At 39.4% G+C, this 20,813-nt stretch overlaps 4 protein-coding genes across 5 annotated transcripts in view; all 4 read left to right on the top strand.

The window, feature by feature from the left end:
* Positions 1-221: 221 nt before the first annotated feature.
* On the top strand, positions 222-3,808 carry LOC146714525 (putative high affinity immunoglobulin gamma Fc receptor IC). The gene is made up of 5 exons (XM_085440158.1): positions 222-281; positions 667-699; positions 2,484-2,756; positions 2,872-3,132; positions 3,525-3,808. The coding sequence occupies exons 1-5, from the start codon at positions 245-247 to the stop codon at positions 3,806-3,808; spliced, it is 888 nt and encodes a 295-aa protein (XP_085296284.1). The 5' UTR covers positions 222-244.
* Positions 3,809-5,265: 1,457 nt separating this feature from the next.
* On the top strand, positions 5,266-9,340 carry LOC146714524 (Fc receptor-like protein 5). Its single transcript, XM_085440148.1, has 4 exons — positions 5,266-5,284; positions 5,789-6,055; positions 8,641-8,913; positions 9,048-9,340. The coding sequence occupies exons 1-4, from the start codon at positions 5,266-5,268 to the stop codon at positions 9,338-9,340; spliced, it is 852 nt and encodes a 283-aa protein (XP_085296274.1).
* A 1,123-nt stretch (positions 9,341-10,463) lies between these two features.
* The window catches only part of LOC146714522 (basement membrane-specific heparan sulfate proteoglycan core protein-like), a 39,979-nt gene continuing 29,629 nt past the window's right edge, over positions 10,464-20,813 (top strand). Inside the window, exons 1-4 of the mRNA XM_085440136.1 lie at positions 10,464-10,598; positions 11,630-11,896; positions 12,380-12,658; positions 12,768-12,999. Of these exons, the coding sequence (XP_085296262.1) occupies positions 10,472-10,598; positions 11,630-11,896; positions 12,380-12,658; positions 12,768-12,999 (905 nt within the window). The 5' untranslated portion in view covers positions 10,464-10,471. The remainder of the gene's footprint in view (positions 10,599-11,629; positions 11,897-12,379; positions 12,659-12,767; positions 13,000-20,813) is intronic.
* LOC146714523 (uncharacterized) lies at positions 13,234-17,513 on the top strand. 2 transcript variants are annotated; one of them, XM_085450917.1, is made up of 8 exons: positions 13,234-13,551; positions 13,778-14,035; positions 14,275-14,523; positions 14,687-14,806; positions 16,092-16,154; positions 16,261-16,320; positions 16,650-16,712; positions 16,931-17,513. In XM_085450917.1, the coding sequence occupies exons 2-8, from the start codon at positions 13,927-13,929 to the stop codon at positions 17,053-17,055; spliced, it is 789 nt and encodes a 262-aa protein (XP_085307043.1). In that variant the 5' UTR covers positions 13,234-13,551; positions 13,778-13,926; the 3' UTR covers positions 17,056-17,513. The 2 variants fall into 2 exon arrangements, with proteins under 2 accessions (XP_085307043.1, XP_085307044.1); XM_085450918.1 differs by having other exon boundaries at positions 13,252-13,551; positions 14,699-14,806.

The following is a 20,813-nucleotide window of genomic DNA, read 5'->3' as shown; positions in this document are numbered from 1 at the left end:
AAGAAGCAAGCCTGCATGTTTGCAGTGGACAGGAAATGTGAACACGTCACACAACTGCTGTGGTCAAAGCTACAGGAGCTGTTTGAGGTTTGTATAAAAGGAAAGGAAGCACAGAGAGGCCACAGTCAGAAGAAACACTCTGCTCTTATCTGTATTAAATGCAGCTTCTCTTTTTATTATTGATATAAAGTCAAAGTGTTTGAGATCAGCTGAGGATCAGAGTGCAGCAGGGCTGGATGTGAGGATGGGGCACTCTTTGCTCTGCATGACGGGGTTATTGTGTAAGTACATTTGTGACATTGTTTGAATGGCACTGATTAATGAAAGTGTTTCTCATGTGTGAGAATTAGAGTGTATCACTGGTTTGAAGTGTTTATCTGAGAGTTTGAACAAAGCATATTTGTGATGTTTATGAAAGTTACAGACAAATGTTGGCTGGTTCCTTGGTTCAGTTTAGTCTGAGTATCGTGTTGGATACATTGCTGCTTGTTGCACTTGACTCATTGTTGTGTACAAGTTCATATATTAATAGTGTTTTATGCACAGAAATATTTTGATGAACAGTAACTGTGTCATGTGAAAACTTATCTTTAAAAAACACTTTTGTTCATTTTGAGTTTGATTTTCTGTCAGTTTGATCCTGATGGTGTTTAATCTTTACTTTAGTGCTCGGTTCTCTCTTCTACGTTAATGCTGAAGGTGAGAAATGGTTCATTTTCCTTTCTTCATATTTATCAAATATGAATAATTTTGCTCTGATATTTTCATGCACTGTTTTAAATCGCACCCTGTCTCTCTGTTTGTGCATCGTTTTATTTAAGATTTAAATCAGTTTATTAATGGTTAAATCCTGCAGTTTCAATTTGTCTGATTACAAATTTGAATTTCTATCAGATTTTTTCTTGTTTTAATGTTTTTTTTAAACACACAGGAAGTAACAAGGTCATACTGACAGTTCAGATCTGTGCAGTCACTCTGTGGTTTTACTCAGAATATTAATTAACTGCTTTAATTTGTTTCATAAAAACACATCTTATTGTTTTCAAGTCCAAATGTCACCAGGATGCAGTAAATCTTTTGACTCTTAACAGCAGCAATAAAAATCAGTTCAGCTTCAAAATGACTTTATGCTTCCATCAATCTCTAACTTGATGTGTTTATGTGAACAGTTCCCAATAAGCCCACCGTGATCCTCCAACCATCCTGGCCTCAGATACACAGCAGTGAGACAGTCACTGTCAGATGTGAAGGAAGTCAGTCGCTGTTTGTATGGAGAGATGGCACATTAATCAGACCTCGAACATCTGAATACAGAATCAGCAGAGCTACTGAGTCTGACAGTGGAGGATACAGCTGCTGCACCATGAGTCTTTCAGTCTGCAGTGACACCATCACACTGACTGTATCATGTAAGTTGGACACATTTCATTGAGTCATATTGTTCTTTGTTTTAGTTTAGTAACAAAATCAGAGAAAATCGTAACAAACATTAAACACAGATGTGATGATCTCAGTTTCTTCAGTACCTGCACATGTGTAGTTTCCACCACTGCAGCTCAGAATTATGACACAATTATTTTGTTTTTATAATTTATTTGAAGTTGTGGATCAAACATGATCAATAAACACAGAATGAGCAGAGCTGCTGTCTGACGATGGAAAATACAGATGCTGAAAAAAGAAAAGGCTGATCATCAACAGAGAAGAGTTCTGTTATCACATCACAGCCCTGGTTGGGGTCGGGGATAGCATACAGTATGAAAAACATCTGTGTGAATTATGACTGATAAATGCTGCTGACTGTGCACTGGTTATGCATCTTTATGCATATATATTTATGTGATCATGATCCTTAAAACAAACATTTAAATAAAAAACAGATTAACAAAAAATCTGATAATAAGAGCGACCACAATCAACTGGCCTCAGATCAGCTAACAGTGTATAGTTCACCTGTCTCTGCATTTAGGAGTACAGTTTGGTGACAGAGCATAAAAACAGTCTCACCTGATTCTTGATTCACTCTGATAAAGTTTTCATCATGTTATATACATCCAGCGTTAGCTCCTGGCTCTCTGGCTGGCTAACAGTTAGCTGAGATACCTGTGCTGTCCTCATGTGTGCTGCTGCCAGTTGTTGATTCTCATCAAATTTTCTTTGATGTCACTTTTTTTTCTTGTGCTGTTGGTGCCTGTTTGCATCAAGTGTGATGATCACACTGAGATCAGGGACCGACCTACCTGAGAAACCTGAGATCTATTATTGAACTCCATCCATCTTCTTAACCCATCATCCAGGGTCGTGACCTATTAAGCACTTACTGAATTAAAAAAATACATAAATTGTAAATTAATAAAAATAAATTGGATTTTTTTTTTTAATTACTATTGAGTTTTTATGTTGAAATCTTTATTTGTTATATAACAAAGTTTTTCCTAAAGCAACTGACAGTCTGATGTTTGTCTTTCCTGTAACATCAACAGCAAGTAAACCCAGAGCCACGCTGACAGCACAAAGTTCAGTCATACCAGCAGGGGGCAGTGTGGCACTGAGCTGCTCTGTGGAGGGCTCTGCTGGCTGGAAGTTTGACTGGTTCAGACGTGATTCAGAGTTTTCTGGAGCTCAGAAAATAGGAGCTGGAAGATCAGAGCACACGATCAGTATTTCAGAAGGAGGCATCTATTACTGCAGAGGAGGGAGAGGAGATCCAGTTTTCTCCACAGAGGACAGTGCTGCAGTTACAATTCAGAAACAAGGTGAGGGTGAAATTTTGTTGTGAAATAAAACGAAACATCATGATTAAACTGAAGTAACAATTAATTTATGATTTTTTCAGTTTAATATTTGTGTTTATTTGTTTGTTAGGGAAAGTTTGGGCTGCTGTGAAACTGCATCACAGCTGGTCTCAGATATTCACTGGTGAGACAATCACTCTCAGATGTGAGATTCAGGGAGGTGAAGGAAAGGTGTGGAAATATGAATGGACAGCACCCAACACAAACAGCCCTCCAACATCCAGTGAATACAGGATCAGCAGAGTTTCAGTGTCCCACAGTGGAGACTACAGATGTCGGGGTAGCAGTGACTATCTCTTAACAGGATGGAGTGATGCCTTCACACTGACAGTTTCATGTGAGTTGGACCATGATTCATGCTGACATTTCATGTTTTCATGTTTACATCTGTCTTAACAGGAAAACTCCAACGATGATCCAGCTGTCTGCAGGCAGCTCAGGACAACAGTTTTTCTCACTGTGCAAACAGAAAGGAGAGACACCATGGAGGCTCTTAAAATATCAGCAGTTTAAAGAGGAATGTACAGAGATGACAGTTTGATAAGAGAATGATAAATAAGTGAAATCTTTAGTTTGTTAGACAGTCTAATGTGTCACATGCAGGGAAACTAATTAATTTTTGTGTTTGTAGATAAATTACTCTGTGAATGTTTAAAGTGTGATTATTTTTGTAAGAAATGTATTCATGTTGATGATTTAATTTGTTTAATGGTTTTGTTTCTTCAACAGCAAGTAAACCCAGAGCCACACTGACAGTACAAAGTTCAGTCATACCAGCAGGGGGCAGTGTGACACTGAGCTGCTCTGTGGAGGGCTCTGCTGGCTGGAAGTTTGACTGGTTCAGACGTGATTCAGTGTCTTCTAAAGCTCAGCTCATGAGTGGAAATGAAGCAAACAGAGTTATTAGTGTCTCACAAGGAGGTCTGTACCACTGCAGAGGAGGGAGAGGAGATCCAGTTTACTACACAGAGGACAGCAGTGACGTCACAGTTGTGGAGATTTGTGAGTTTTAAACTTTCTGTTATTTAAGTTTCTCATGTGTTTCATACAAATGTAAAAATAAACATTGTGGCATCAACTCCAGAAAAAACCTGCATATTTATCGCTCATTAGCTGCTGTTAGTCTTTAAATTGTGTTTTATTAAATATTTTTGGCCTCTCTTTCTAAATGCTTCTTTATCCTAAACTGACTTTAAGTGGACATGAAAGACTACATGTATGAAGCCACAGAGCCATAAAAACAAACAAACAAACAAACAAACAAAAATAAAGGTTAATCCTGAACATGTTGTCATCCGAGGTCATCAACAGCTCAGCTAACATCAGGTCAGATCAGGGTCGGTAACCCGCGGCTCTTCCGCCCCTCAGCTGTGGCTCCCGCAAGCTTTGGGTGAAAAAATGAAAAATAAAAGTCCCACACAACATCCCCAACATCTGCAGGAGGAAGTTTACAGAGTGAGAAAAAGAAAAGTGTGTTTATAGCAGCAGCTACTGCAGCCAGAGAGAGTCTGACAGGCCCAGCTGTGAGCCACATGTTAGTATCCAGCTGTTCACTGTGTTCACCGCCTCCAGAGGAAGAAAGTGTGCTGCTGTAACCTTCCCTCGCCTCTCTCCATCTCTGCACTTTGCCATAAGTTGACCCAGAGCAGAAAGCTAGTTAGCAGCTACGAGGCAAACTCAGAACACTGAGCATCAGCCAGAGGTCTCCGTGGGTCAGAGCCGTGGATCTGGAGATAAACCTGCCGTTCTGACACTCATGTCAACATGACAAAGTCTGCTTTCCATAAGGAGACAAATTTGTGTTGAAAGTGTTACAAATGTGCACAATATTATGAACAAGCAATGATTTGTACGCATTTGTTTCACACTGGGACTTGAAAGCAGCTCACATTTGTGGATCTGTGTGAAGCTGGCAGTTAAATTAGACTCAAAACCCCACGTGGGCACGAGACGTGATCTGTGCGTGTCAGGTGATTCGTCCACATGTATTTAAGGTGTTGTGAGCTGTGTATTATCACCAGATATGCTGTTATTGTGCAATAAATATCTTTATGTTTTCGACCCTGAGCTGATGTATTTTATACTCAGGGCTGCCCGTGGCTGCATGAAAACAACAGAAGATGATCGCTCATTGAAATGGACTGAAGACATAATTATATACAAATAGTTTTCATGATTATTCTTCTTATTTTACAATTATTGGACCACAGCTACATTTTATTTACTTATTCTGAACTCAAACAGACCTGCAGAATGATGCTTTATTTAAAGTAGGCCTGCACAGGCCTGTGCTGTTTTTCTCCTCTTTAAAGTTTTTGTTAAAAAGTTCTTAAAAGGTAAAAAAGCTCTTCTTATTATTAAGACATCTTGTATTGTATTAAGTATATTTATTATCATCTCTGAATTATGGACGATGAATTTTAAAGAAAGAAATCTGAAAAACAATCCAGACGTTAAAATTTGTGCCTCAATGATCAGCAGTTACTCAGGTTTGTGTCGACACATTTGTACAATAGTTTGTGTGAACTGGAGACCTGAAAAGTTGCACACAAATCACTGCACACATCTGTAAATCTTACTTTCTGCTTGTGAATCATATTATACACAGTTGTACCACTTTCAAGGTAAATTTGTTGCCATAAAAACAAGGATATACTGTCCACCTTCACTCCCTGTCTCTGTAGCTGTAAGTGGTTCTTCAAAGGGAAAATGCAGCTGTTAGCTGTAATGTTAGGATTTGTAGATCACTTTATAAATGTGGAGTGTGTGGAGAACAGGCTGTGTGAGTCAGATACACCAGTGGGCCACCACACACGTGTACCACACGGTAAATAAATGTAAACACTGATTTTTAAATCCAACTTCATTTACAGTCAAAATGTCACCAGGATGTAGTAAATCTTTCTCCTCTGAACAACAGCAAAAAGAAAATCAGGCTTCAAAATGACTTCATGTTTCTATTTGTCTCTAACTGGATATTTTTCTGTGAACAGTTCCCAGTAAGCCCACTGTGACCCTGCAGCCATCCTGGACTCAGATATACAGCAGTGAGACAGTCACTGTCAGATGTGAGATTCAGGGAGGTGAAGGAGCTCAGTGGACGTATGAATGGAGAGCAGTCAAGTTAAACACACCTCCAACATCCAATGAATACAGAATCATCAGAGCTACTGAGTCTGACAGTGGAGGATACAGCTGCCGGGGCAGAAGGGACTATTTCTTCTCAGAGTGGAGTGATATCATCACACTGACTGTATCATGTAAGATCTTTCATCCAGATTATTTCAAATTACTTATTGTGTTAATCTAACCTTTAATTGGGAAAATCAGTCATCTGCTTAATAAATAAAATCACAAATCAGATGTTAATTATTTTTTTTATTCTAGTAAACTTTCAAACATGATAACAGACAGTTTGTGTTTATATTTCAAAACTGATCATTTAACCATTTGTGGACAGGCTGCAGTCTTCAGTGTCCACGAACAGCATGTTTAACTGTCTGACTGGATACTTTGTAGCATCGTGAGCTCAGAACATTCCTTCCGCTAACAATTAGCAAAGCTAGCTGGCCAGCAACAGCAAGCAAAGCATCAACACTGATCATTTTATTAAGGATGAAAGAATTTAGACCATTTTTAACTCTCAGTGATGCCACATGTGTTCTTTTGACTTTGGGACCTGAAGCTGAGTTTTAATCCAGATTACTGAGGATTCTGACTGTGGTAGCCGTGATGCTCCGACAATCCTTCAAGCGGTGTAGCTTTTACCAAAGTTGTACTAAAACATTTTTGGACTGATTTTTGAGCACCACGTACCACATAAAATCGGTTCGAGGTCAGTAAGCACAACTACAATTCATAAATAAAGCGCACCGGATTATAAAGTGCACTGTCGATTTTTGAGAAAATTAAAGGATTTTAAGTGTGCCTTACAGTCCAAAAAATTCCGTACTTGGAGACAGAAAAACACGGTATTTTAAAACTTTACTTACAGTGTAGAGCACTAACATTGCTGCTTGTGAGTTGAAATTCATGCTGGGATACCTGGCTGCCCCACGTCCACAGTACCATCAGTTCATAGCAGCGATTTTCTAATATCGATCTGTCCTGACTTACTGTGCATGGTAACCAATCAGATGTTAGACAAGAGGCAGCGCTAAACGAGATCCTCCAAAACTGACATTTGGCCTCCAACTTTTTTTTTAGTTGAATAAAACTCAACAGACTCCCACGTGGTCTCATTTTATTGGAGGCTTTATTGGAGTCTGTCAGCCTCTCTGATTTTTTCGTTTTTCTATGTCGATCAGTTGTTTACATCATTGGAAATTAAATTATAGGATTATAGAAAACTACCTAAACTTGAACCATGTCAGTGATGACTGATGGTCACGGTGCTCTCACAATAACAGACACCATTCAGTTTAGTGTCACTTTTGACTGTTATTAAAGGAAAATGCAGAGAGCACAAAAAACATCTAAAAGTAATTTGTTTGTGCAGCATTCGTCTTTGAATAGTGAAGCTGTAGTGCAGTTTTGTATGAAGACACTCAGTCTAATGCAGGGTCAGCAACCTTTTACACCCAAAGAGCCATTTGGACGCAATTTCCACGCAAAAGAAAACACTGGGAGCCGCAAATACTTTTTGACATCTAAAATGAAGATAACACTGTATATATTGATTTTTTACCTTTATGCTTTGTGTGAACAACTAAGGTGTGTTGCTTATGAAATCCATGCTACAGAGAAACTTACATTTTATTTATGTAATGAACACATTTTGAACTCTTAAAGAAATATAACAAAAGGAAAGACACCCAGCTGAACTAAAATGATCCGTGTAGCAAACAAAAACTGTTGTGAGCCTCCAGCCTTATATCACCTTTGGGCTTTTGGAGCCTTGACCTGACTTTTAAAAAATAATTGGAAAAAAAGCACTATGCTGCAAAAAAAAAAAAGAAAATAGATATTTGCAAAATTCTGCCTAAATATGTATTTTACCTGGTTAATCTGTGTGACGGGGCGTGGTCTGAAGCGCTGCTGCAGGGGAGGCGGACGCACCTGAGCGGCACCCGCAATCACGCCTCGCCGTCTTAACGTCTGTGCTCTCTATGCTGTTGTTGGTGTGTGTCGGGCTGTGAGCTGAAAAGCTACAGCCGGCTGTATGTGTACAGCAACCGTGTGTGAAAAGTGGTCAATAAAGAGAAGCTGTAAAGTGTGTTCATGGAAACATCGTCGGGTCTGCCGTGGTATGTTTACAATGGGACTTCTGCTCCTGAACCTCTGCGCACAGCGTCTGCAGATCGGGGCTGTACGAAGTCACTTTCATCTTTACGCAGGACTGTAAGCTGTCATCTGTGAGGCGTGAGCGGTGTTTGTTTTTAACATAGTTCACGGAGGAGAATAGCTGCTGACATAATGTGGATCCGAAGATCCATAATTGGCCTACCTGGGGTTGAAAGTCTCGATAAATGCATGTCGTTTCAGCGGGTATGACGCTTATTTTGAGCGATGAAAAAATAATAGAATAGAATTGTATTTTTATATTTCAAGATCACAATAATCTTCCAATTTAGAACTACAAGTTAAAAAAGAACTAAATAAATAAATTACACTTCAGCTAAATACTTCTAATTTATTTTCCCAAACCACGCGGAGCCGCACTGTAAGACTAAAGAGGCGCATGTTGCCGACCCCTGGTCTAATGTGTCACATGCAGGCAAATACTTTTTGTTTGGTGCTAGAAGCTAAATGACTGAGTGAATGTGTAAAGTCTGATCATTTCTATAACAAAGTTCTTCCTGAAGCAAGTGACAATCTGATAAACTTTTTCCTGTAAACGCAACAGCAAGTAAACCCAGAGCCACACTGACAGCACAAAGTTCAGTCATACCAGCAGGGGGCAGTGTGACACTGAGCTGCTCTGTGGAGGGCTCTGCTGGCTGGAAGTTTGACTGGTTCAGACGTGATTCAGAGTTTTCTGGAGCTCAGAAAATAGGAGCTGGAACATCAGAGCACACGATCAGTATTTCAGAAGGAGGCATCTATTACTGCAGAGGAGGGAGAGGAGATCCAGTTTTCTCCACAGAGGACAGTGCTGCAGTTACAATTCAGAAACAAGGTGAGGGTGAAATTTTGTTGTGAGATAACACAAATTAATGATTATATGAAAGTAACACATTATAAATATGATTTTGTTTTTATTCCTTGTTGATTTTTTTTTCAGTTTAATATTTGTGTTTATTTGTTTGTTAGGGAAAGTTTGGGCTGCTGTGAAACTGCAGCACAGCTGGTCTCAGATATTCACTGGTGACACAGTCACTCTCAGATGTGAGATTCAGGGAGGTGAAGGAAAGGTGTGGAAATATGAATGGACAGCACCCAACACAAACAGCCCTCCAACATCCAGTGAATACAGGATCAGCAGAGTTTCAGTGTCCCACAGTGGAGACTACAGATGTCGGGGTAGCAGTGACTATCTCTTAACAGGATGGAGTGATGCCTTCAGACTGACAGTTTCATGTGAGTTGGACCATGATTCATGCTGACATTTCATGTTTTCATGTTTACATCTGTCTTAATAGGAAAACTCCAACAATGATCCAGCTGTCTGCAGGCAGCTCAGGACAACAGTTTTTCTCACTGTGCAAACAGAAAGGAGAGACACCATGGAGGCTCTTAAAATATCAGCAATGTAAAGAGGAATGTACAGAGATGACAGTTTGATAAGAGAATGATAAATCAGTGAAATCTTTAGTTTGTTAAACAGTCTAATGTGTCACATGCAGGTAGGGATGGGAATGGATAAGAATTTATTGATTCTCATTGGCTCCACTTTGAGAGTCGCCACCATCTCTAAGCAGAATATCAAAGACATTCATGCAGATTAATTAGAGGCTGTGAGGTCAAATGTTTGTGCATGTTGGAGGTATTTCCCCTCTTTGTTGGAATCAGTGTTGGGATCATTTCTCAAAAAAAGTAAAGCAAAAAAGTTCTTACACAAAACCAGCACAAAGAGACTTTAAATTGGTCGTCATGGTGATTCTACTGTAGAGGCATGAACAGGTAGAAACGGAGCTGCAGCCTGACTGCTCATCAGTTTCTTACCTGTTGAAATTCATCACTCTGGGTTATTGGCTAGCTTAGTGTTAGCGTACTGTCTGTGCAGGTACTTTGAAGAGCTGAAGTTGTGTTAACAGTTGATCACGTTAATGCAGTTGTTTCTGTCCTGCAGCAGTCTCCACTTTACCATCGTTCCCATCCTTTGTGCAGTAACAATAAAAGTAATTTCTGAACCACCATTTTCCTCCTTTGATACAAACAGGAATCAGCTGATCGTAGCGAGAGTGCAAGAACCAATAAACAGGATTAATAAGCAAGTGGACTAAACAGTCTAATGTGTCACATGCAGGGAAACTAATTAATCTTTGTGTTTGTAGATAAATTACTCTGTGAATCTTTAAAGTGTGATTAGTGCTGTAAGAAATGTATTCTTTATGATGATTTAATTTTGTGGTTTTGTTTCTTCAACAGCAAGTAAACCCAGAGCCACACTGACAGCACAAAGTTCAGTCATACCAGCAGGGGGCAGTGTGACACTGAGCTGCTCTGTGGAGGGCTCTGCTGGCTGGAAGTTTGACTGGTTCAGACGTGATTCAGTCTCTTCTGAAGCTCAGCTCATGAGAGGAAATGAAGCAAACAGAGTTATTAGTGTCTCACAAGGAGGTCTGTACCACTGCAGAGGAGGGAGAGGAGATCCAGTTTACTACACAGAGGACAGCAGTGACGTCACAGTTACAGAAACTCGTGAGTTTAATTATTTTATTTCTACCAGACTAAGAGATCATATAGCTGTGAGTTTATTAACCCTTAGATGAGTTTTCTGTTCATTAAGATTACTTGGAAATGTGGGAAAATAGAAACATTTATTTAGTTTTGTTCTTGATTTAAGTCCAAAATTGTGAGATTAAGGACTCGCCCTCACAGAGAATGTGTTCTCCAAAAAAACATCAACAAAACGATTCAGACCTTTAAAAAATGTGTTTTAGCTACACAAGTTCAAATTCCAAAGAAAAATGAGACCTTGCAGTGAAAAGTTTCAGATTTTGTTTTAATAACAGACAACAAAACAAATGTTTCTTTGTTACAGTGTTGATGTAAACACCAGCCGTACCTGCAGGTGTAAACATGAGACTGTGCTGTAACAATGTAAACACTGTATATGAGAGTTGTGTTGGATCTGATTGTTCAGCGTTCAGCATGGTGATGGCTGAGGGATCAAAGCTGTTCCTTAGTTTGTTAGTTTTTGTCTTTATGGCTCTGAAATGTCTGCCTGAAGGTAGACGTTCAAACAGTGCATGACCTGGGTGAGATGGATCCTGAAGGATTTTCTTCGTGTTCCTGAGACTGCGGGAGCTGTGCAGGTCTTCAAGTGAGGGCAAAGGATGGCCGACTATCCTCTGGGTGACCTGTATAACCCTGTGGAGCTATTTCCTCTGTGCTACTGTGCAGCTGTGCTATACAGTTCTTCATGTAGCACAGTATGCTATCAAAAACCAGCTACAGGTCAGGGTGTTTGAAAATATCTCAGTGCATCCTGATGAAGCCGTCCTGCCTGTGGCCTGGTTTTGACTGTCTTTGTGCTGATTGTAGCAATTTTACTAAGTGGGATGTGGCCGTGATCAAAACAGTTATCAGTGGTCAGACTAGCCCGAGGTGTGGTTTAACCCTGTAGCCTGTTGGAGGTTTATTTTTTTCACTCACGTTACTCTCATGTTTTAAACATCAGAATTTTTATGTTTCTATTTGTCTCTAACTGGATATTTTCCTGTGAACAGTTCCCAGTAAGCCCACTGTGACCCTGCAGCCATCCTGGACTCAGATATACAGCGGTGAGACAGTCACTGTCAGATGTGAGATTCAGGGAGGTGAAGGAGCTCAGTGGACGTATGAATGGAGAGCAGCCAAGTTAAACACACCTCCAACATCCAATGAATACAGAATCATCAGAGCTACTGAGTCTGACAGTGGAGGATACAGCTGCCGGGGCAGAAGGGACTATTTCTTCTCAGAGTGGAGTGATATCATCACACTGACTGTATCATGTAAGATCTTTCATCCAGAGTATCTAAATAAGGAAAAAGCACTTCTTCTTTCTTACAGCTTTATAACTGTCTTTCATGTTGGTCAGTAAAATGTTTAGTTTTTATTCCAACAACAAAAACCTGAACAGCAGCTTTTTATTCACAGTGAAGAGAACAAAACATATGAGAGTAACTTCTCTGCTGTGCCGCTCTAATACATGAAAGATGAAATGCAGAACAAATGCTGAATCTGTCTCAGCTGCTCCACCACATCCACTAAGAAACATTAAATCCACTGATTGTTCCTCATGTGTGTTTTTAACTTAGAAATGCAGCAAATTAAATATGAAAGATTAGTGTTGTGTTTGTGTGATAGTTGTACAGTTTGTTGCAGCTTCACCATTAAAGTTATGTGATATTTATTATTTCCATATTTCCACCAAGTTATTTCAACTGGTTTGATTCAGTCATTGACTTTTGTTCTTTGTCTAAACTGAACTGCAGATAAACCAAAGGCCAAACTGAGAGCTGATAACACAGCTGTTCCAGTAGGGGGCAGTGTGACCCTGACCTGCTCTGTGAGCCCATCATCATCATCTGGATGGAAATACTACTGGTACAGAGATGAGAAATCCTCTGAAGCCCTGACCACACAAGATGCAGTTTTCCACTCAAATGGACAAATCAGTGTCTCACAGGAAGGACTCTACAGGTGCAGAGGAGGAAGAGGAAACCCAGTTTACTACACAGAGGACAGCCAGTCAGTCAGGATTGGGAAAACTGGTCAGTTTAACATGAGGTCAGATAAATTCCTGATTAAGGAGGAAGATGAAGAACAAAAGGCATTAACATTTTTGACATTCATGTGTTTTTATTGTACTTTCTTGAACAGTAACAGCCTCAAACAGGCCTGTTGTGACTCTGTATCCAAACTGGTCTGAGATATACAGAGGAGAGACGATCACTGTCAGATGTGAGATCCATGGAGGAGACACTGAGTGGGATTATGAGTGGGAAACAAACAGCATGATAAAAGCTCCAAATCAAAATGAATACAGGATTAGATCTGCTTCATCATCCAACAGTGGAAACTATCGCTGTAAGGGCAGAATGAAAAGTTCACAGCATGAAACAACAGAGTGGAGTGATTCAGTCACACTGACAGTTTCTGACAGTAAGTAGAGTCATAGTTCATTTAACCTGGAAATAGAAACAGTTTGTAAAAATGTGTTTTTATTAGTACATGTTGAGATATTTGACATGTTTAGATAGTCTCACTCTTAAAGTTCATCATAAATATTTGTGAGTCAACATTTTAGTGACATTGAATTCAGAGTTAAGAGATGAAAGATTGAGAGCAAATCTTTGTTGAACAGATGAACCCCGTCCTGTCCTCACTGTGTCTCCATCATGGCTGAGTCCTGGAGCCTCAGTAACTCTGAACTGTGAGGTTGAACATCCGTCTGCAGGATGGAGCTTCTACTGGTATAAAGCTGTTCCTGATCTATCAGAGAAATCCTCCAGTTATGAGCTGCTACCTGATGGCAGTGGGACTGCACAGGACTCCTACATCATTCATGGACAGACACACACAGCAGGATATGTGTGCAGAGCTGGAAGAGGAGACCCAGAGTATCACACTGATCACAGTCAACCAAAGTTTGTCTGGTCTGCAGGTCAGTTTGATTCTGTTTATCTTTTTTCAAGTAATGCAACAGCAAAAAAATGTAAATTGATGGGGGTTTTTTTTTTGGGGGGGGGGTAGCATTGAAGGTGAAAATTATACGAACACTGCGTCTTTTAGCACTGCCCTTTAAACATTAAAGTAAAAGAATATTTCCACTGTGATATGTTGATCCTAACATCTGTGAGCTTTGTGTCTTCACTGCATGTTGTTTCCAGATGTTCATTCAGCAGCGTCTCTCACAGTGAGTCCTGACAGAGTGCAACACTTCACCTCTGACTCTGTCTCACTGACCTGTGAGGGAAACTTCACTGAGTGGAGAGTGAGGAAGTTCTCTGAGGACGGCCGACTCTCTGACTGTAGGAGAATGACTGGATCCACATGTGACATCAACACATCAAAGTCAGATACTGCAGTGTACTGGTGTGAGTCTGGATCAGGAGAGTTCAGCAGTGCAGTCAACATCACTGTACAGAGTATGTTATTATACATTTACTACTTGGATTTGAATGATTTAGACGTGACATGAACATTTGTCCCAGCTTTGCTGTATGTGAAGTCATTTTATCTGGAGAAATAGCAGTTTTTAAATACACAAGATCAGATCTTCATGATGAACATTTGTACAATCTGTTCTTTTTATTGTTTGTCAGCTTTTTCTCAAAGTGTGCACCAGCTGATTTGACTGAAACAATTGTGTGTGATTGTGTCACAGATGATGGTAATGGTCCTATCCTGGTGAGTCCTGTTCATCCTGTGACTGAGGGAGCTTCTGTTAGTCTGAGCTGCAGTTTGAGAACACAAAAAATACTTTCCAATGTGTTTTTCTATCACAATGACAAACTTATTCAAAATGATCCCCGAGGGGAGCTGAAGATCTCTGCAGTGTCAAAGTCTGATGAAGGTTTCTACAAGTGTCAGTACTCAGGAAGAGAGTCAGCACAGAGCTGGATGTCAGTTAAAGGTGAGCAGGATCAAAACATCTGATGGAGTTTTATAAACCAATGACTGAGAAGGAACATTAGATTGTCTGATTTAAGTCTCAAAGTCACTTGGCTCTATTTTATAAATGCATTTGTTTATAAGATTATAATTTATTAATAATTAATTTCTGTTTTGTGTTACAGTAACCATGTCAGGAGCTGACAGCTCTTCATCTCCTGTGTGGTTGATTGTTGGACTGGTTTGTGGAGTCTCTCTCATTATTATTCTCCTGCTCTTGTTGTATCGCTGCAGACAGTCCAAGTGTAAGAGCCTCTTTTCTGTTTTTATTATTATTCATATTACATTAGGAATCTTTCAGGGTTACTAAACTAAATGATGACTTTATTGTAGAAATTAAACTCAGTACAAATCCAAATTTAAATAAAAGTTGGAAACCACATTTCTACAATTCTTAGGAAAACAAACTATGAGGAAAGATGTGACAAAGCAAAGGAAAACTGAGGCAGTTTATAAAACACATGATAATGAGATGATGAGTAACAGGTGTTAACTAACTAACTAACGCCTCTTTTCCATTAGTAATTACTCAGATCGACTGGTTTTCCATCACGCTCAAGTACCACCTAATGTGTGTGGTCATCGTCATAGTGACGTGGTCGAGCACCCCATGACTTAATTAGTATTTGTCACAAATGATTCAACAAAGGTGAACATCACGGCGATGATATACCTGCTGCTCGGTCTGTGGCTTTCTATAGACTCGGGGCCACGGTGTTGCTTGTGTAGCCATTTCTGGGTTGCCGGGTTTCAAAAATGGCTTTTTTATTTTATCAACAAGACGCTCTCGTAACTCATCAAGTGATGCCACTGACCAGTCAGTTGGTGGCATGTACTCTATTGACGTCACATTTTGGGATCACCTCGGATCACTTGGAACTCCGGCTGAGTAAATACTAAAATGGTACTACTGGATCTGATGGAAAACCCTGAAAACTGTGTTTTAGTTACTAATGGAAAACATGTTAACAGAATGACACAAGATACAGGGGAGAATAAAACAGGAAATGACTGACACTGAGACCTCGAGTAAGTGGTCAGCACTTAAACCGATCTTTATTATCATTATTAATATTGACTCTTCATTCAGTCTCCATTGACAGGAACATTTCTTAGGTTCAGTTTCATCCAAATAACCAACTGACTACATGCACAAAAGATCAGAAACAAACAGGATTTTACAACCTGATTGTATCTTTAACTCGACTGAAAGAATCCACAAATGTTGTTGTTTCATATCAGAACAACACAAACAGTAACACCATGATGGGTTCATGCTCTGAAAATATCTGATAGTCCTGTTGTTGATTTAAACACAACTAATGAAACTCTGTAAAAGGTTTTTCTGTTTTTTCATTTATCTTTGAAAAATCTGTCATGTTGGTTTTCATGTGTGAGCCACTGAAACACTGGTGCAGGACATCATGTGAAAAGCACAGAGCAGCTAGAGATGAAACAGTCTTTTAATTTAAGGTAACTGGCACCATGTCATTGGTTTACAATTGTGTAACTAAAATATGAACATTTCAGGTGCAGATAAACCCCCAGATGTCATTTACTCTAATATTGAACTGGAAAACTTTGGAAATAAGTGTGAGTACACAAAACATATAGAATGTAGAAGAAAAGCCTGGAAAGTTTTTGAAATGTTTAAAAATGTATTAATTAAATTTCTTTGTGGATTCGATCATCTTCACAGGGAAGCATCATAAACCAGAGCAGAGTGCTGTTTACACTAATGTGAAGACAGGAGCTGCAGGTACAGTCACAACAGTCTCATTCAGTGTTTGTACTTGAACGTGTCATCACATCATTATATTGCAGGTAATTATAGGTCAACATGGAGTTTAGTTATTCACTTACTGATCAGTGTTTCAGCTTTACTGAATCACAGCATCCACAGATTCTGACCCAGACCTCAATCACAAAACACACACATGCAAAGCTGAAGTGTCACAGGCAACAAATGATTTTTACTTAGATTTCTTTCCCTGTAGTTGTAAAAAGTTTAAAGTCCATATGTATTCAACATGTTTGTATCATATCTGTGCTGAACAAATGTGTCCTGAGCTCTGACGTCTCTTTTAGAGGACAGTCTGATGTATGCTGAGGTCAAACAGCCCAAAAAAGAAAAAGCCAAGAAAAACAAAGGTGAGCAAAGTCTGCCATCATCTCCACTGAATATTGTTCAACATGTTTATCTGCTCCTAAAATGTAAATCTGTTTATATTAATATTTGTATTTAGGTTTTCATGCGTACTAATTACTTGGTTAATAAAATCTAGTTTTATCTTTGCATCAGTGGAGACATCCAGTTTCCTCCTGGTTAATGATATTATTGTTTTCAATGATCTTCTCTTCATTCACAGGAACATCAAGTCCTGCAGCTGATGCAGCAGTTTATTCTGAAGTCACATCAGGAAGCTCTCTCAGTAATTCTGCTGCCATGCAGGCTGATTTATTCTTCACATTATTAAATGTCTTCAGCTCATAATATCTTTACATGTTGGAAATCACTTTGTCTCTTTGTGCTTGTCTTACAGGTCAGTGAGGAGAGCTGTAGCAGCAAAGCCAAGAAGAAGCTTTTTATGAAGCCACTCTTGCTCCTCTGCTGCCCAAATATCAGACATGCTCAGCTTTATGTACAGTTACAATATTACATCATAATATCATATACTTACTTATAGCAAAAAGTAAATGGAGGTATATTCATATTTGAGTTTTGTACGTTATAGTCAGGTATTTCTTATATTCATTCTTAAAACTTTTGTTAAAGACTTTTTCAAGAGCAGTAAGAAGAAAGTTTGAAACGTGATCTTTAGTATCTGATAGGACGACTCACATTAGGACGTGCTGGTATGGGCAACAACAAATATCTTTATTGGTCTAAATTGATACAAATGATATGATTGGTACTGTATGAATTTAAATGCAATAAATATGTTTCATGTATTTTTTTCTGTTTTTTTTTTCCTAATTTATAATTTTCTACGTGTATAGTTAGAAGGTAGAGAGTAAATTCTTTTTACATTTGAATGTTTTATGTTGATTTTGGTTCAGTGTGTAAGATTCATCCCAAACTAACAACAAGAGGTTAACAGCAGCTTCCACTACAGGAGACTGTAATGTTAAATTTAGTCTATAACATTTTCTGTTGTCCAAATGTTAATTCAAAATGACCCCATGAACCATAGTAATAGGTTTGTACTTCATGTAATACTTTATTTAAAAATCATTACATCATCATTTATAACATCAGACATTACTTAAGCATATAACATACATATTTTTAATAAAGAACAATGTGGTTGCCCGTGTTTATAAATTACACACTAAAGTGTAGTAATGGAGGAGAAAAGCTTTATGAGAGATTAAGGAAATATTTGCTTATACATCACTAATGCTCACTGGTATTTAAAGTGTTACTGAAGTCACAGATGTAGCCAAATCTGGGAAGCTTTTTTATTTACTGCTGTGCTGCACATGCACAGTCTGCTGCAGGCTGTCTGTTGAATTCACAACGGCACCAGAGCGCCCTCTACTGACTCAATAAGACCTCAACATTGCCAATATATTTAACCTGCCACACAGAGCAGAGCTGCCAGCATTTCTTTCCTCAGAAGAACAGGGGGTGGCTGTAGCTCAGGAGGAAGAGCAGGTCATCTACTGATCAGTTCGATCCTTGGCTCCCCCAGTCTGCATGCCAAGTATCCTTGGGTAAGATACTAACCCCTAAGTTGCTCTCTGAACCATCTATGCATGCTATGAATAAGTGTGATGTTAGTTAGTAAGATCTCACAAAAGTTAATCTTAGTTCATCTTAATTTTTTTTCTCTTTTTGTCCCTTGCGGGGCTCCATAAATTTGCAGCTTTCATCAACCACTGCTAATCAAGTGGGTGGAAGAGGTTTGAAGAAAAAAAAAACTTTAACTTTATTTACCATGAGCCCACCAGCGGGTGGGCTCATGGTAAATAAAGTTAAGTGTCAGTGTGGATATACAGATATAGTTCCTTGTCCCATATTTCCCATGTCAGACTCAGAACTAGTGACAATGATCATGTACCTTAATTATTAAAAAGTATTGGTACTAATATAAGTATCAGCGATACAGGCCCTGTATTTACTTGGTATCAGATTGATACCAAATCTTGTATTATTGAACACGACTAACAAATAGTGATGTTAAATTCATTATACTGTTATTATTTCAGCACCATGGACAGCACACAAGGTTTTCACTGCATGAGCTGTGCTCTCTAACACGCGACTGTTTGTAGGGGTGGACAAATTTAGCACACATATCAACAACAACCCCAATCACAGGACCCAGTGCAATACTTCAGTCAGCGGGGCATGATTGTGGATGCCGTGTAGGTGCATCCGCCTTCCCTGCACGGCACTGCAAGCCACGCCCCGCCACAACCTCCATAGTCCTGAGAAGGCCACATGTGAGATGAGCAGAGCTACATGGCTGCAGCACTGTCCTTCAGTACAGCAAAGCGATATGGTCGGAGCAGCAGGAGAATCTCACTCACTGGGTTAACAGCCAGTCAGCCACAGAGAGGACCCACTAGCCACATGAACCCACAAGACTGTGGGCAAGACGCCAGAGGTGTTCTGACTTTCATCCATGTTTCTCACACAGCATGCTGGTGCTCTTGGCCAGGCACGTGCAGAGGGGGGGTGGTAGAGGGGCTTGAGCACCCGCCCCGTTCCTGATGGGTGCCCAAAGTGCCCTTTTGTTGAGGCAGCTTTTTAAAAAAAATATATATATATTTTTTTTTTATGTGTGTGTGCGTGCGGAGTCCTGTCTGTGCCCCTCAACAATAATATTTAACTATTGATCACAGTTTTGCTAAATAAAAGGATCTGGCTTTCATCAGTCACGAGCCGGGAACGAGCTCACAAAGAGCACGCGCATTTTTTCCGGTCCGGAGCTGTAGGAGAAACACAAGTTAACTCAGAGACACAGACTGATGCGACAAACCCAGTAAGTAGGTGTACAGCGCACACTGTAGTGTGTAGCACCCAGGAGTATTAGCTTATTACGTACACGTTGGTAAGATGTCTTGTTGTAACTGACGAACTGAAACAAACGAGCGTGCTGTGTGTGCAACAGCGTGACAAACATTACCTGTCCTTTTATTAACTGCACAAGTAGTGCTGGTCATAGCTGCTGGCTACCTGTGTAAGGCTGTCATGGGTCTGTAGCTCTGTCACCGTTTTAGGGAACATATTTAGTTTTAAAGTATTTAGAAACATATTTAGTTTTAAAGTAAGTTTCCGGGCTTTTCCTGCCTTTCTGGGGGGATTATATTTCACTAAAAAACGATCTAATATGCATGTCCACATAATTATGCATTATTATAATTATAATATATTAAAAATACACGCTGTATTTTAAAGAACATACATTAAGAAGCAGATTATATTAGATTTATATTTTAAATAAGACAAAATTTGGATTTTACAGCAGTAAAAATAAGCTTTGCCCTGCACAGAGTGGATAGTGAAACAAATGGAACACATGCCTCCGCTGCTTAAATAATGATAATATTAATGACATTATTTCATATTTATTACTTCCCCCTCCTCATTGCTTTATTATTGTAGCTCTAGTAATAAATAATAATGTAAGGATTCTGGATCAGCACCATGATGCCCATAGTATATACAGTATTCTGAAGAAGGTCTAAAATGTCCCTGTGTGTGCGTGCATGTGTGTGTTTTATTTAGATGGATTTAAAAAAAAAAATATTACTCATGATATAACATTGTCCAGACATGCCTGGTAAGGACATGAGGAGGAAACAGCAGGAGCTGTGTGAGGCTACTAAAGGCAGGGCTATAACATTTTTCTGTCATCATTTTATTATAGATTAAGTGCAAGAGTTGTTAGGTGTGGATAATTAGATTATAGTTTATTGCAATAGCAAGTTGTGCCTTGTTCTCACATAGCAAGTGGAGAGTGATATATGAAATGATGGGATGGAAGGAAGAAGAGAAGCAAAGAGTGATTCACAGGCAGAGCCTAAATTATTTCTCACAGTTTTTTGTGTCCTCATGGTTTCAAGCGCTGTCACCAATCTTTGCATTTAGTTATTATCTCATGACACTTGTTTAATCAGCTACCATCTCTCCTGTGGAGTTTTGAATGTCTACAGTCTCAGATCAACACAGCCCTGCCCTCCAGCACTATCCACAGCAACCCCTCAACAGCAACATTGTACCCATCAGGTAAAGCATCGGCT

Source organism: Copadichromis virginalis, linkage group LG3, assembly GCF_057382275.1.
Source record: "Copadichromis virginalis isolate Kocher_CV1m ecotype Utaka linkage group LG3, C_Virginalis_male_GT1.1, whole genome shotgun sequence".
Taxonomy (NCBI): domain Eukaryota; kingdom Metazoa; phylum Chordata; class Actinopteri; order Cichliformes; family Cichlidae; genus Copadichromis; species Copadichromis virginalis.
Note: the sequence above shows the minus strand (reverse complement) of the source record. Positions and strands in the feature narration are given on the sequence as shown.

Bases quoted from the DNA above. Each gene is read 5' to 3' on its own strand.
- LOC146714523 (XM_085450917.1), top strand. From the start codon at position 13,927: ATGACTGGATCCACATGTGACATCAACACATCAAAGTCAGATACTGCA. The intron at 14,524-14,686 runs GTGAGCAGGATC...TTTGTGTTACAG, and splicing joins GAGCTGGATGTCAGTTAAAG to TAACCATGTCAGGAGCTGAC. The intron at 16,713-16,930 runs GTGAGCAAAGTC...CTTCATTCACAG, and splicing joins AAAAGCCAAGAAAAACAAAG to GAACATCAAGTCCTGCAGCT.
- LOC146714525 (XM_085440158.1), top strand. From the start codon at position 245: ATGGGGCACTCTTTGCTCTGCATGACGGGGTTATTGT. The intron at 700-2,483 runs GTGAGAAATGGT...TAACATCAACAG, and splicing joins CTTCTACGTTAATGCTGAAG to CAAGTAAACCCAGAGCCACG. The intron at 2,757-2,871 runs GTGAGGGTGAAA...TGTTAGGGAAAG, and splicing joins AGTTACAATTCAGAAACAAG to TTTGGGCTGCTGTGAAACTG.
- LOC146714524 (XM_085440148.1), top strand. The intron at 6,056-8,640 runs GTAAGATCTTTC...TAAACGCAACAG, and splicing joins CATCACACTGACTGTATCAT to CAAGTAAACCCAGAGCCACA. The intron at 8,914-9,047 runs GTGAGGGTGAAA...TTTGTTTGTTAG, and splicing joins AGTTACAATTCAGAAACAAG to GGAAAGTTTGGGCTGCTGTG.